Consider the following 14,233-nt stretch of genomic DNA (forward strand, 5'->3'; position numbering starts at 1 on the left):
TTTTTCAGAATTTCAACATTTTGAAGATATCTCAGATGAAATGTTCAGCTTATTAGGCCTGAGTATTTGAGAACTTCTCAAAGACACTTGCTACCATGGTCTAAGGGATAGAAAAAGTGAAGTCACCTCACCCCACCAACAGCACCCCAGTCTGTTTACAGAGAGAAAATGGGCCAGGGTCTGTTAGTCAGTCAGTCCATGAACATTTATTACTGGGCTAAGTGGTAAAGTAGTCTCAAGTTTTTTAAGTTGTTTCTGATATTACCGTACTAACAAGGCATATGAGTTTCATGGCTTGGTTTATTCCTTAGCATCAATTGTTCTAGTAAGGGGGCACTTAGATATTTGGCAAAAACTATAATAATAGTTTAATCATGCAACTTTTATTCACAATGACTTGAGCTGGTGATGATCATACTGAATAATGCATCCTAGGAAAATGTTAAGTATAGTTTATGAGCTACCGGAAAATACGTGTGTGATAATATATCTGAAACGACCTTAGCATCAAAGTTGGTTGGTTAGCTGGTTGGTTTTTCAGTAGGTCCAGTCAATCATTACAAAATCAACACAAAAATGAAATGGGCCACAGTGACTAACTTATGTGCTACCATCTCAGTAACAATTAGGCCAGAGTAAGCACTGGTATACTGAATTATTGAATATTATTTACCTGGCATAAATCAATGTATAATATTCCATTTTAAGACTTTTCTTGCAGAATGTCAATAGATCTGAACTACACAGAAATAATGATAGAAAATAATGTTGAGATTTACATATGATATGCAGTGTACTTTAATTGATAAGCAAAACATAACATACATTGTTCTATTCTGATTTGTTTTAAAACTGCAGTCCCCCTATCTCATTTCTGGACTGGAAAGACAGAAGCTACTCATGGGTTTGATCCCACTACTAACAGGCATGGAAGCTTTGACCTACTCCTTTTGGAATCTGGGCCAGGTTGCCCTTCTTAGACAGCTTCCCCTCCCTCCCTTTCCCACTGGGACTCACCAAATTGGTGTCAGACTTAGTATGGGCACCCAGTTGCTTAGTCTAATGCAGTTCAGAACACTGGGGCTCAAGGTATCTGCTAGCTTCAGCCTCCCCTTCTGGGGACTGAATATGGGCATGCACAACCATGCCTGGATATACCATACACTGTGAGACACCCAAAAGAAAACATCACAGAAATAAAGAACTGAGTCTACAAACAATTTACTTTGAGCTCAAGGAATTTCCTTTATTATATTCATATGTAAGAGAGCAGCAACATTATTAGTGTAAATAAATCCAAAAGAGTTTAAAAGATTCCTGTTTGAAGGATTACAGAACTATAACACTATACCAGAACACACAAAAATAAGTTTTTATGTTTAATTTAGACTACGATGTATTTTAAAATATTGAATTCAATGCAAATTGAAGGTGGCCTCTAATTTATGATTCACAGACTATTCTTTGTAGTTTATCGATGAATTGTCTATTCTCACCAAGGGCAGCTTTTCCACAACATATGGACATTAAGAAATCATTCTGAAATTCTTTTCTCTCCATTATTTGTGGAGGAACTTCTATTTTGGTTAAAGAGCAATCCGAGAACAATAATGTTTTAACTTGCATGGAAGTACACCTTTATTGAGCTGGTAGAACTCCACTAGTTGTATGAGATCAGTAAATCTGGTGTGACCATCGTCCAGCGTATGAAACATTTCGCCATCGTCTTCTAGCTGCAGGGAGAATGATAAACTGCTTAACGGTAGCAAAAATGCAAATGACTTAGACCAACCATAGCCTATGGAATATCATACCTTCCCCTGTGAGAGTTTAGGGACCAAACAAGGCAACTTTGGAAGTGGAACTGAGGAAGAGTTCCCTTCCTGGCTTTAATATCATTGGCATACTCAAGTTAAGTATACAATGTACAATGTATCTCTATCTTCTCCCCCACCCCCGCTCTCCCCCCTTCCCCCCCACCAATATCTGCTAATCAACCTGATAAGATATACCTAGATGTATTAACAATGGGGTAGGCCTTAATACTTTGCCAAAGTAAACAAAAGATTGTGTTGACTCTATCTTATAGAAAACACATTTCCAGTTCTCTCTCTTAACTTCCAATCAGTGTCTTCAATATAAATATTCACACAATTTTTATCATTAAATTCATTGTGAAACAGTGAAACATCAACCTAATAGAACAACTTTTTTTTATTAAACTCTTTGGCATTAAAGAGTTGGCCCTCTCAGGAAAATACTAATCATATAATCAAGAAAGTAGGAGAACACAATTTACAGGCTCCAGATCATTCCGAAGAGAGGAAAATTCAGGAGTAATGCAAGCAACAAGCTATAATACTTAATGAATGGAGAAACATTCTTCCTGGAAGTTTTAATGCCCTTGATTGAGAGCAGAGGGCATTTCTAACCCTCTCCCTGGACTTCACCCCTACCACTGGACAGCATCCTGCCCTCAAAGATGAAGAAAAAAAAATAAGTTGTCTTATAAGTAGTAAGAAGATGAAGAAGAGGAGGAGGAGTTAGAGGAGGAGGAGGAGAAACCTGACATAGGTGCTTAAACATGTGGTAACAGGAGGTGCCTAAGTCATTATTTCATACACCTGTGTAATAGTTCATAGAATATTCAATACAAAAGAATAGGACACTGACTTGTTTCTGTGTGAACCACCACCACCCCCAAAAAAAGATGAAAATGAAACTATAATAAAAATAATGACAAATGCTAAGAAACAATGAAGACAGTGTCATACCCTTACTGTCTGTAAAAATTTAGCATCTATCAAATATTTAGCATGACATGACTTGATAGCTAGAATTATACATCATAAATGCATGATATTCCATGACATGATATAGGACAAATCCCCATATTAGAAATATAAGTATCATGGAGAACTCAACCAATAAATTGTAATGGAACTGGACCATTATCACAGACTGGACTGTTTCCCACAATTCCTTGAGCAGAACACTGATTCATAAAAAGTTGAAAATAATTTACTCATAATTCAAGCTACAGAGAACGAAAGCCTTTCAAAGTATAGAGACTTGGCTGAGGAGTTAAAGATCATGTGAGAACAGTTTGAAGTAATATGTCATTCCTAATATTCTGTTTGATCCTGAATTTGTATCAAGGATGCCTTGAGTAAGCCTATAGAGGATGAGCTTACATCCCAATTCCTTTATTCAACTATAAAAATCAGGGTTTTTAAAAATCTACCTGTGTAAGTCTACTGTGTAAGTAATGATTATAAAGAAGCAATAAATAGCAGGATAGCAACTTGCCTTAGGACTATTTCTATCTGAACCCAAATGAAAAAAGATGAGAATGATAAAATCATCATCATAGTAATAATACCTTATTCAAAAAAGTAGTTTAGAAATTGACCTGAGCCCAGAAAATGTGTGTTAACATTTCCCCAAAGTTTAACAATATTTCCTTGCAAAGCCATAAAACAGGGCATTTGGGAGAACTGAAGAGATAGAAGCTGTAAAATGATGGTTTCACAGAGAAAGAACTAAATAAAATTCAGAAGAAGGTTTCTTTACAGGGGTCTTTTAACAACAGGTGGCATGGGATACAACATTGCTAAATCAATTTTATATAACTAAAGGAAATTCAATTTTTCAAACATTTTCTCTATTCCTTCTATTAATTCAGACCTAAAATACATTTGTGCCAAGCATAGCTCCAGTCAAAACAAAATCTTCCAAATAACATTTAATAAAAGAATAAAAAAGTTTCCCACAATCATAGTCATCAAGATAATTCCCAATACAAGAATGTGCAATGATAAGTGACTTACTGGTATAATTTGAAAATGCTTTATCTTTTGTCCATGGCTCAATGAAAGTACAAAAGTTTTGGGGTTGCTTTGGCTGTCCCGTACCAAGAAAACTCTAAGGAGAAAGAAGGCAGTTTCAGTATGTTTCTGAGGAATGCATGGATTTTAAAGAAATAGCCAAACACAGAAATAAATGTGCCAGTTGTGTCTGAATGCAGTAAGCCCATTCATATACACCTTTCATGTGAATTCAATAGTATGAAATAAATTCAGCGAGGTCAAGAAATTTTGTGTAATTTTTCTCAGAAAAGCTCAACTACAACTGTCATCTAAATTAAAGTATGTCATTTTTAACAGACTCAGTCTTTCATTTCCGATAGCTTTCCCCCCAAAACTAAACTCATTGTAAGCATCAACAACTGGGAACATGTGGTTTTCATATGGGGAAATTGAGTATTGACATCTAAGTGTGAATACTATTAACTGGAAGAAATGACATCGGCATCCTATTACTTTACCTCACAAGTCATGTTAAGCTCTGAAAAAGAAAAATTCCCACCTGGAAAGAGGTCTTAACTATTTTTTTTTAACTTTGGTATGTTATTTGCAAATCCCTTTCTTCTTTTTAAAGTCTGGTTGCTAATGTTACAGACATATTATACAAGGAGAATAGTAGAAAAGTATGGCAAAAAAAATACCATAATCCTGAAATGACTTTTTTTTGTTTAGATAAGAGGAGAAAATTTAATAAAATGAGAAAAACACAAGGACCATAAAGATGATAGAAAAAAAGATTTGTAAAACAAAAACAAAACTCACTTTAACCTTGAAAGATGAGGCAAAAAAATCTTCTGATATATCAAGCTAGAAAACAAGACATGGCCTAATGGCCTGAGAGAAAAATGCTGCCAGACATGGATCCTTATTTACTGGCAAGACAGCATAAAACCAGTTTTGTATTAATTGCTGGCAAACAGCCTGTTTTCAACAAACCCCACTGGCAAATCCTATGCTACTTTCCCTGGTGCTTAGTTAGAAAGGCATTTAGATTTGAGTTTCAGTGCCTGTCCAGTGATAGTCCCATTTCATTTGTGTTAGTGTGAAATTCCAGACATTACATCATTGGCAGATAGGACAAAAGTGAATTTTATTGGTAAATCAAGTTGTAAATCTTTTTTTTCCTCTACTAAGTAGAACACCACCACCACCTAGTGGACCAATTCTTTCCGAGGTGATGCAGAAGCAAGTTAAACAAAGGTATATTCTTCGTCTATTCTTATAATATCAAAATGATATAAGGCTGAAGGTGGATGGAAAATAATGTAGAAGTCCTCCTCAAATCACCTTAGCCTTTTTGAAAGTCCTACATGCTTTCTGCTCCCACTAGATTGCAATTCGGGTAATCTTTCAAATATGACAATGATCTCTAATAAAGTGTACATCATATCTCACATCTATATAATGCTATGAGGTTAACAAAGCAATTTCCTTATGACAACCCTGCGAGGCTGCCTAGCACATAGTAGGGCCCTAATAAGCATGCTGATCAACTACTATTTGCAAATCTTAAATAGTTTTCCCTTTTCAAAAAAATGCTGGTGATAATCTCTTGCATAAAAATCTTATTTGCCCATATATAAGTATCAAGCCCCCAAAAAATCTTCTACTGAAATTAAAATATCTTTGATATTAAATCACCAGCATCATTTGACAAGATAGATGTGAAAATGTTTTCTTATTATGTATATACAAGCTACAATAAGTGCTCATTTAGAATAACTAAAAACATTAAACAGAATGAAAATTTCTGAAATACTCAATATTTTAAGAAAAATAGAGCTCTCTAACCAGATTTAAGCAGTTTGAGAATAGGAGATCAGTCATGTCATATTTTGTATCCCCCACATTATCAAAAACAGCATCCATCTAGTGTTTTCCATCTGTCAATCTTTTTGTTCCTTTGCAAAACTCTTAGTATAAATTTTTTTATTCTCAGAACCTAAATTTCAATATTTAAGCTTTTAAAAATTAATCTTCTGCTCAATCGTTCCTAGACTGTTTCTTCTGAGTTATCACCTAGAAGTGAGTGTTCCACAGGGTTGTTCCCTAAGCCCTCTTCTCTTCTCCCTCTCTCTCAGTAATCTTACTAACTTCCACGGATTTAGCTATCAATGTAGATGACTCCCAGACTTATATAAGCTCCAATGCTACATCATCAGTTGTATATTGGATATTTCAAACTGAATATTATAGACAAATATTAAACTCAATGTATCCAAAAATGAACTTCTTATCTCACCCCTTAAATCTCCTCTCTTCCAATTCACCTTCTTTCAAAGGCATCACCGTCATTCGAGGCTCTCGGGCTGGTAAGCACTATCCTCAACTCCTCCCTCTCTCTCACCTGGAATATCCAATCAGCTGCCAAATCTTATTGTATTTACCTTCACAACATTTCTTGCTTCTGATTCCTCTCTGTGAGCATAGCTGCCACCTAAGTTCAGCTCTCACCAGTCTTTGCCTAGATTATTTTTAAGTCTCCTGATTAGTCTCTCTGCCTCAAATTTTTCCCATTCCAGTCCATCCTACATAAGGCTGCCAAAGTAATTTTCCTTAAGCAGATATCTAACCATTTGTCATCCTTACACAACCAATTCCTTTATTTTCTTCTTGCTTATAGGATAAAAGGTAAACTCTTCAATTTAGCTTTTAAAGAGCTACACAAACCGGACCCACCAGACCCACCAAACCTATCTTTCCAGCCTTAATGGACATGACTCCCCAACCTAAACTTTGTCATCTAGCCCAACTGGACTTCCTTCTGTTCCTGACAACAACAATTCAATTTCCCACCTCCATGCTCTTGCACTGGACATCTTCCATGCCTAGCCTAGAATGTACTACCTCCTTATATCTGCTTCATGGTCTCTCTTCTTTAAGAAACGGCTCAAGTATCATCTAAATGAAGCCTTGATTTCTTTTTCCCCATCATACCATACCTTACCTCCCTCTCTTCTTCTCTCAGTATATAGACACACACAAACACACCACATGTACACATATATGTGTGTATATATGCAAAAATATATGCTTTATAAGTAGGTTGTATATATCTTTATATGTACTTAGCTGCCCCCATTAGAACATAACATGCTTGCAAGTTGGAATTGTTTCATTCTTTGTACTTGTACCCCCAGGGCCTTCACAGTGCCAGGCCCAAAACAGGTGCTCCAATAAATGCTTGCTTTATTGATTTGACAGTAGGAATCTTACCAGTCCACAGACATTTTTGGTTGGTAAACCCAGTAAATTTTAAATATTCTTCAATTGTTTGGCTACCTTTATTAAAGTATTAAGATTAAGAGAAAAGGGATGGTTAAGAAAACAATAGGCATTGTGGGAATTCAGATAACACTACAACATCCTCATAACAGAGTAAATTCTATGTATAAACTCCTATAAAGAAATTGCATCATACCAAGGCAAACTTTGACCATACTTTAGAACATAAAACTTTTTTTAAGTTTGACTAAAGAAAAAATAAAGGTCTCATAAATATTACCCACAAATTAAATTCTATAACTTTTTTTGTTTGAGTTTATTTGGTTCAACAAAGCACCAAAGGAAATGTAGGAATATAACTGTAAACACTGGCCCTGAATCACACTTAACATTTCTCATAATCTCTACCAATTATGAATATAAATGAGCTAGAGAGGGTTAAAAGCTAACAGTGAAAATAAGCAGAAAATCTGTATCACAAATAGGAAAGAATCAGCATTTAATTTGTTCAGACAAGTTCCTCCCTTTCCCTCTCTTGGCAGGGTTTGGATTAGGGGACAATTATTCCTTTCTCTAAAAATGCTACCTGAAAAATGCAATTAGTAGGAATAAATTTGAGGAGGAAATATGAACACACTAACATAGCAAATTAGTTGTATGCTTAAATCAAAACATGTTTGTTGTTGTCATTTTCCCCAGCCACCACTGCCAACTTAACTGGCACCCAAAATGCAAGCTCTGTTTTTTTCAATAATTAACATCTGTGACCAACAATAAACTTTCTCAAATTGGCACAGAGTGGGAAATGTAGCTGATGGCTGAGGAATCAACTGAGGAGAATCTTCCTCATTTATTTTTGCCTTCATCTGTTTTGTTCCTTGTGACAATGAAAAGGCCAGTTACAGACCGTGGGAGGAGCAAAGAACAGCCATACTCAATTGAGGGATGTGCTCTTGTCTCTGCACCTCCTAATAAAAGTAGCTGTTAGAAACCATACTTACCCATCTACAAGTCCTTGCTGAATGATCAATCGCTGAGCTTCATCTCTGGAAATTCTGTGATGAAACCATGGCTGTGCTCTATGAATAGCTAAAGAAATCACATGAATATATTTCAAGATTTCTCTCTTAAAATTACATAGTCAAGTGAAGCTTCTACCACAGCCACCCTGAATTCAGCTACACATTTACACAGGAATTCTATCTCCAGTAGCATAAACAAACATACCTAAGTTTGTTGAAGAACTTTGAGAAGCAGTGGGACTACCATGTGTGTTCAGTCGTAAACATCCTTTTTTCTGAGCAGGGGAGGAGAAAAAACACTTTTCAAATTTTGAATGGAAAAATTATAAATAATCTTTTAAAAATAAATTTTTATTATACCCTCCATGCTAATCCTTCTTCAACAGCAACTGAAAGGGCTTCAGTGGGATTTTCTATAACTCTGCTTTTATGGCCTGAGAAGTCCATTGCAACAAGGGAATTCTCTGAGATGCTTCTCTGAAAAAAAATTCACTTTTAAATTTTAAAATATTTTTGGTAGGTTGTCTTCCAATATTGTTCTTCACTGTAGAGCACGATGATCCCCTGAGCAATGAGGGCTGACAAACGAACCAAAATGTTCCAGGAAATTAAGAAGTTAAAACACCTGGTTTTTTTTTAATTATGGAGGTCCTAAAACAGAAAAAAATAATATTTGTTTTGATTGTTTTGAGTTGTTAGTACAATAAGATTAAGTTGATAGACTGCAAAGATTAAAAACATACAGTACAGAGCGAATCCATCTGTCAAGGGAAGCAATACTATCTGCTCACATTCTCATTTAGGGTTGAAAAAATATAACTCAGAAGGGAATAATCATTTCAATGGCCTTCAATAATCTTTTTAGTTCTTGCCAGCACGACACAACGTCTCTCTCATCCCTTTGTTTGGTATTAAGAGACCTGTCCTTAGAGCACTTACATTTATTTGTTTTACTTCACAAAGTGAAAATTGTATTTTATAAAGTTACAGGATAATTTAAAATTTTCAGTTAAGAGAGAAATTATCCTGTAACTTTATAAAACACAATTTTCACTTTGTGAGGCAGAACAAATAAATGTAAGAGCTCTAAAAACAGGTCTCTTTATGCTGAACAAAGGGATAAGAGAGACGTTGTCTCATGGCTGCAAGAATTAAAAAGACTATATGCCATCTTGATTCAATCCAACAACTTTCTCCATTTCTTTTCTCCAAAGTTGTGAATAGAAAGCCTGATTCCTAATTATCAATTTTTGTGGTAATAGTAGATGATATTTGCCTTGCCAACAACAAACATTGAGTCAGTTGTCCTTGGACTAACAAACTGCAAAAGAAAAAAAAATAAATCCAGAGTCAGAAGAATTTCAATTCAGGCTACAATAGAATTGAATACACCTTCTTTCTCCTCCCAACTCCACCCCAAATAATGATAACCCTCGAAAGGACATAGAGTCTTTAACAGTTATTTCTCATCAAATAATAAGGAAGGGGCAAAAATAAAAATGAAGATCTAATGGTAAATTAATTTCCTACCTGCATCTGGGGGACCCCATGGCTCAGTAAGGACTTTTTAGATCTGTCTTCTTGGATTCAGCCAGTCCTTGTTTCATGTAACAGATCACAATCAAGTATGTACTTGAATAAAAATACTCCCCACAAAAAACTTAAGACTTACTTTGTGCCACGTTACACTTCAGAGTCTATTACCATATTGTGATGTTCTCTTCAAACCATCCTGGAGCACTCAACCTTCTTTTTTTGTAGTTCATCTCTATTTCTAGAGATCCTGCATGCAATCTTCCATTTGTTAGAGGCTCCTTTATGTTATAACTGACAGCTGCTCTTTCCAGACAGATGCTGTCTCTGTAATCTCTATTTGCTGTCACACCTTAGTTTGCCCTTTTCACCCCGTGATCTTATGGGCACAGCTGTCGACCAGCCAGATGTACTTCTGCTTTGCTGGCATTAATGAAACGCCTCCACCTGCCTCAAACACGTAGGTCTGAACTGAGTATCTAGCCTCCATCATAATGATAGTTTTATCCTTAGAATATCTCTATCTTCACATGCCAAGATGGGCTATGTAATCTAAAGTTCCTGATAACATAGAAATACTGTTAGGAAAGAAAAATAAACACAACCAGGTGTTTCTTTTTCTTCTGGGAGTACATAAGTCAGCAATGAAAAAAAACAAGATCCTATATCCCTAATTACTTGACTGTAAGTGGGGAGAAAACAAATGCAGGAATACAGATAGTGTCTATTTCTCTTGACATAATGAAAATAAAAAGTATGAAGAATTTACCTCTAACACAGAAATGTGAGGAATAATCTGACTTAAAGAGCTGCTTTCTGCTTATCCATTCAGCCACACAGGAAAGCAACAGCAATTAGAATCTGCAAAGTTGATTTTAAAATCTCCTTTTTCTAGCACTTTCCTCTGAGGAATGAGCAAAGTGTTCCCTTTAAAGAAGTCTAAATGTTTCTGAAGGCTCTGCTGCTTCACCAAGACCCATGAAGTTAACATCCTAAGCCATCAAGATATGATTTTGGCATTGGAACATCCCACTATCAATAAAATTTGCATTTTCCTTGTCTTTTCCAGGACTAGTAAAGGACGAAAATATTCATTCTCACCTATTCCTATTTTTACTCTTGTTGTGATACGGCTGGCTAGGATCAGTAGTTCAGCTGATAGCAAGAAATAGAGATGCTCGATGTTCATTCCTCAGCTGATATTCTCACATGTGCTTTATAAGCTGTTGGGTATGTCTCATTAGGCAGTTAAGTGGCATGATAGATAAAGTGAAGTATCTGAAGTCAGAAAGAACTGAGTTCAAATCCTGCCTCAGTCACTTTCAAGCTGTGTGACTCTGGGCAAGTTATTTAAAGTCTTCGTGCCTCATTTTCCTCGTCTGCAAAACGGGGATTACAATACCATGTATGATAATTACATATATTATCATTGTACTTACCTCCCAGGATTGTTGTGAGGATAAAAATCCAATATTTGTAAAGCACCCTGAAAACTCTACTATCATTATCATTGCTATTGGTCTCGTGGTTGCTGTTAAAAAGTCCCTAAAGAGCATTTTGAAAGGGAATGAACAAAGTATTCATTTAAATTTGCCACTGGGATTCTGTGTGAGCCAAAGGAGTCACAGACTGTACCATGATGTAAAAAGTTATTCTTAAGCACAATTTTAAAATTAGTGGAGGATAGCAGTGTTACAACTAAAACCAGGCCTTCATGAATGTCTCTGTATTTATCAGAACAGTTGTCCCACCAATGGTGTATGAGCAAATAAATGCCCTTGTTGCTTTTATCCTGAATTGGGCAGGCAGGACCCAATAATTCACACACTGCTCTTACATTTCCATCCAAGTTTTTTCTGGAAGACGATCTGCATTCATTGTTTTATCAAAATATTGTAGTGTTAGGTGATGAGCCAGGCACTAATAAATGAAAGGGCCCAATGTACAGGGTGTTCCTAAAGTATGGACACACAGGCAAAAAATACATATTTTCAAGAAATGAAATGAATGAAATTTTCAACCACATTTTATTTAATTGGAATATTAACAAATATAATCTTCAATATGATTTCCATCATTTGTGGTGCAAAGGTTGATGCGCTTCACAAGACTCATGGGAACTCGATGTAATAATTCTACATTGCCATCAATTTTCCTATGTGTCCAGACTTTAGGGACACCCTGTAGAAAGGAATAATCCCATACCAGTCCTTTCATTCACAAAATAAACTCAGAAGATGGTCAACAGCTGTACTACCTCCAAATAAAAAGGGTGATAATATCACACCTGCATACTGTTACTTTTGGAACACTAGTGATGAGGGCAGATGGGTAGTGATATATTTTCTAAAAATTAAACAATTGCCAACCAAAAAAAAATCGAGTTGCTATCACATAGCTTGAACAGCATAACTTTAATTCTTTGAAAAAGAATGTGCAGCTACCAAAGGAATATGCTGGGTTTTCTTTGTGTGTCACACACACACACACCCCCTTTTAGAATTGGATCTGCAATGACTACTGCTCTCCAATGGATGTGAGCTCTTATTGATATGAGTATTTTTTCCCAATGATACAGATTAATTCACTAATGCCTTCCCACCCTATGTGACCACCACCCAAACCCATGCCTAAATTCACCAAAGGGGTCTAGCCAACACAATTCTCTACGTTCTCTGGATATCACAAGAACATAATAACCCTCAAGCTCACAAATCTATTTTTCATTGTGCATAAATTCAAATACAAGGGTAAGTGGTCAAGTTATTTGCAAAATGCTCATTTTAAAGTGGTCACTTTTAGAAAATTCAACAAGATATGTAGCTCTTAGTTTGTGGTTTGTAGGCAGAACAATACAATGATGGAAACTCACTCTTCTGTAACTTAAAGTAACATCACTAACTGCTTTGGAGCTCTTTTCCTATATAGTCTATCAAGCTTTCTAATCAACATTATTTCATGCCTCATTCCTAGAACTGAGCATTTCATCTGCTACATTACACGTAGGGTAAATGTTCTTTCCTTGGGCACAGCCATGAAGAGAATATTTTAAATCCAAGTGCAAATGCAGGTTTCAAAAATGCAAGTTAACCTACTTGTAACAGGCGCAAGGAAATCTAAATTCTAAATATTTTTATCATTACAGGGTACCTCCAAGATAGCATGCTATATATTTAAAGTACAGGAATGTGTTTCTTGGATTAATATACAGAAAAGTAAAGTCATATCTTGAGGAAGAGAAATAGGTATCTGTATTGTAGCACATTTTAAAGGACCCCACACATGCATGCACCAATAAATGCCCAAGTTGCATATATGATTAATTAGTACCATTCAATTTTTTTCTCAAAGATGAGCTGCACTTAAAGAGATCTGCATTCATTGTTTTAGAAATATATTGTACTGTTAGGTCATGAGCCAAGAGCTGAAAGAATGTCATGTCTTACTCTTTCCAGGTCCAAGCTGCTGGCTAAAATTAAAAAGTAAACCTTTCACAATCATACAAATTTACTCATGAAGTTAATATGATCTGCATTATTGAGGTAAAAGTTCTGCAATTTCACTATTGAGAGCTGATTCTTAAAATAACGTTTCTCAAATACTTCAAGTCAATAACATAACAACTCAACAACTCAAAAACATAATTACAGTTTCAAAAAACTTGTAAAGAACAAATGAGGCTTAACTGGGAAGGGAATATATCAAGAAATACCATGAAAAAACAAAAGGCATCAATAAAACTTTAAAAATAAGTTGCAAAGCATGACAAAAGTAACATGAAACACATAACAAAGGGACTTAATCACATAAGATTTCGGTGATAAGTCTAGAGAAAAGAAAACAAAACATGTCAGTTCATTATTTCTTCCTAGAGAAACAATATAACTTAGAATACCAAACTGAAGAGCATCACGTTAAAGTAAGGTAAGAATTCAGTACACTGGTACAGTACTTACCATAGGTGACATGTTCTGAGAGCTGCAACCACTTCTCCCTGGACATGGATGCATATAATTCTGGTACAGCTGCATCCCATACTGCAAAGACAAGTGAATATATTTATCACTTTCATCTCATTAATTTTGGACAAATGTCTCTCTCATGCAAAAATATGGCCTCCATCTTTTACTTCTGAATTTAATTTTTCATAATTCTTTGGAATTATACACTTCTAATTTAAAATAACTTTTGAAAATATATATTTTTTAAATCAGAGATTTTGATAAAGAAAATATTAGAATTGAATTGTGATTTAAAAAAAAATACCACCTTAGAATGCTACCTAATGGAAGTCATCATTTCTCTCCAAAATTCAAGTTTCCAAAGATCACAGAATATAATTTCTATATTACATATTTAAACATCAAATAGGCTGCTATTTAGTGAAGCATGATGCTTGTCAGTTGAGAAACTTATTTAAACAAATTACTGAATAACCAAGTTTTTGCTCAAAATTTGCTATACAATTTGGTCTCAAAATCTCTTAAGATTCCAAGTTTAAAAAAACACACAGGGAAGATTCATTTTCCCAAAAATGAATGCTGTGAAGTGGTTGCAGATAGTTGAATTTTCATTAAAGTTATAATT

The 14,233-nt window shown here is 35.3% G+C and overlaps 1 protein-coding gene across 1 annotated transcript in view; it reads right to left on the minus strand.

Annotated features, from left to right (window-relative positions):
• Positions 1-1,220: 1,220 nt before the first annotated feature.
• Positions 1,221-14,233, minus strand: part of GRB14 (growth factor receptor bound protein 14) — a 153,527-nt gene continuing 140,514 nt past the window's right edge. Inside the window, exons 9-14 of the mRNA XM_036747888.1 lie at positions 13,603-13,683; positions 8,474-8,590; positions 8,319-8,388; positions 8,093-8,180; positions 3,831-3,924; positions 1,221-1,733 (exon numbers count right to left, since the gene is read on the minus strand). Of these exons, the coding sequence (XP_036603783.1) occupies positions 1,587-1,733; positions 3,831-3,924; positions 8,093-8,180; positions 8,319-8,388; positions 8,474-8,590; positions 13,603-13,683 (597 nt within the window). The 3' untranslated portion in view covers positions 1,221-1,586. The remainder of the gene's footprint in view (positions 1,734-3,830; positions 3,925-8,092; positions 8,181-8,318; positions 8,389-8,473; positions 8,591-13,602; positions 13,684-14,233) is intronic.

This window comes from Trichosurus vulpecula, chromosome 2, assembly GCF_011100635.1.
Source record: "Trichosurus vulpecula isolate mTriVul1 chromosome 2, mTriVul1.pri, whole genome shotgun sequence".
In the NCBI taxonomy this organism is placed as follows: domain Eukaryota; kingdom Metazoa; phylum Chordata; class Mammalia; order Diprotodontia; family Phalangeridae; genus Trichosurus; species Trichosurus vulpecula.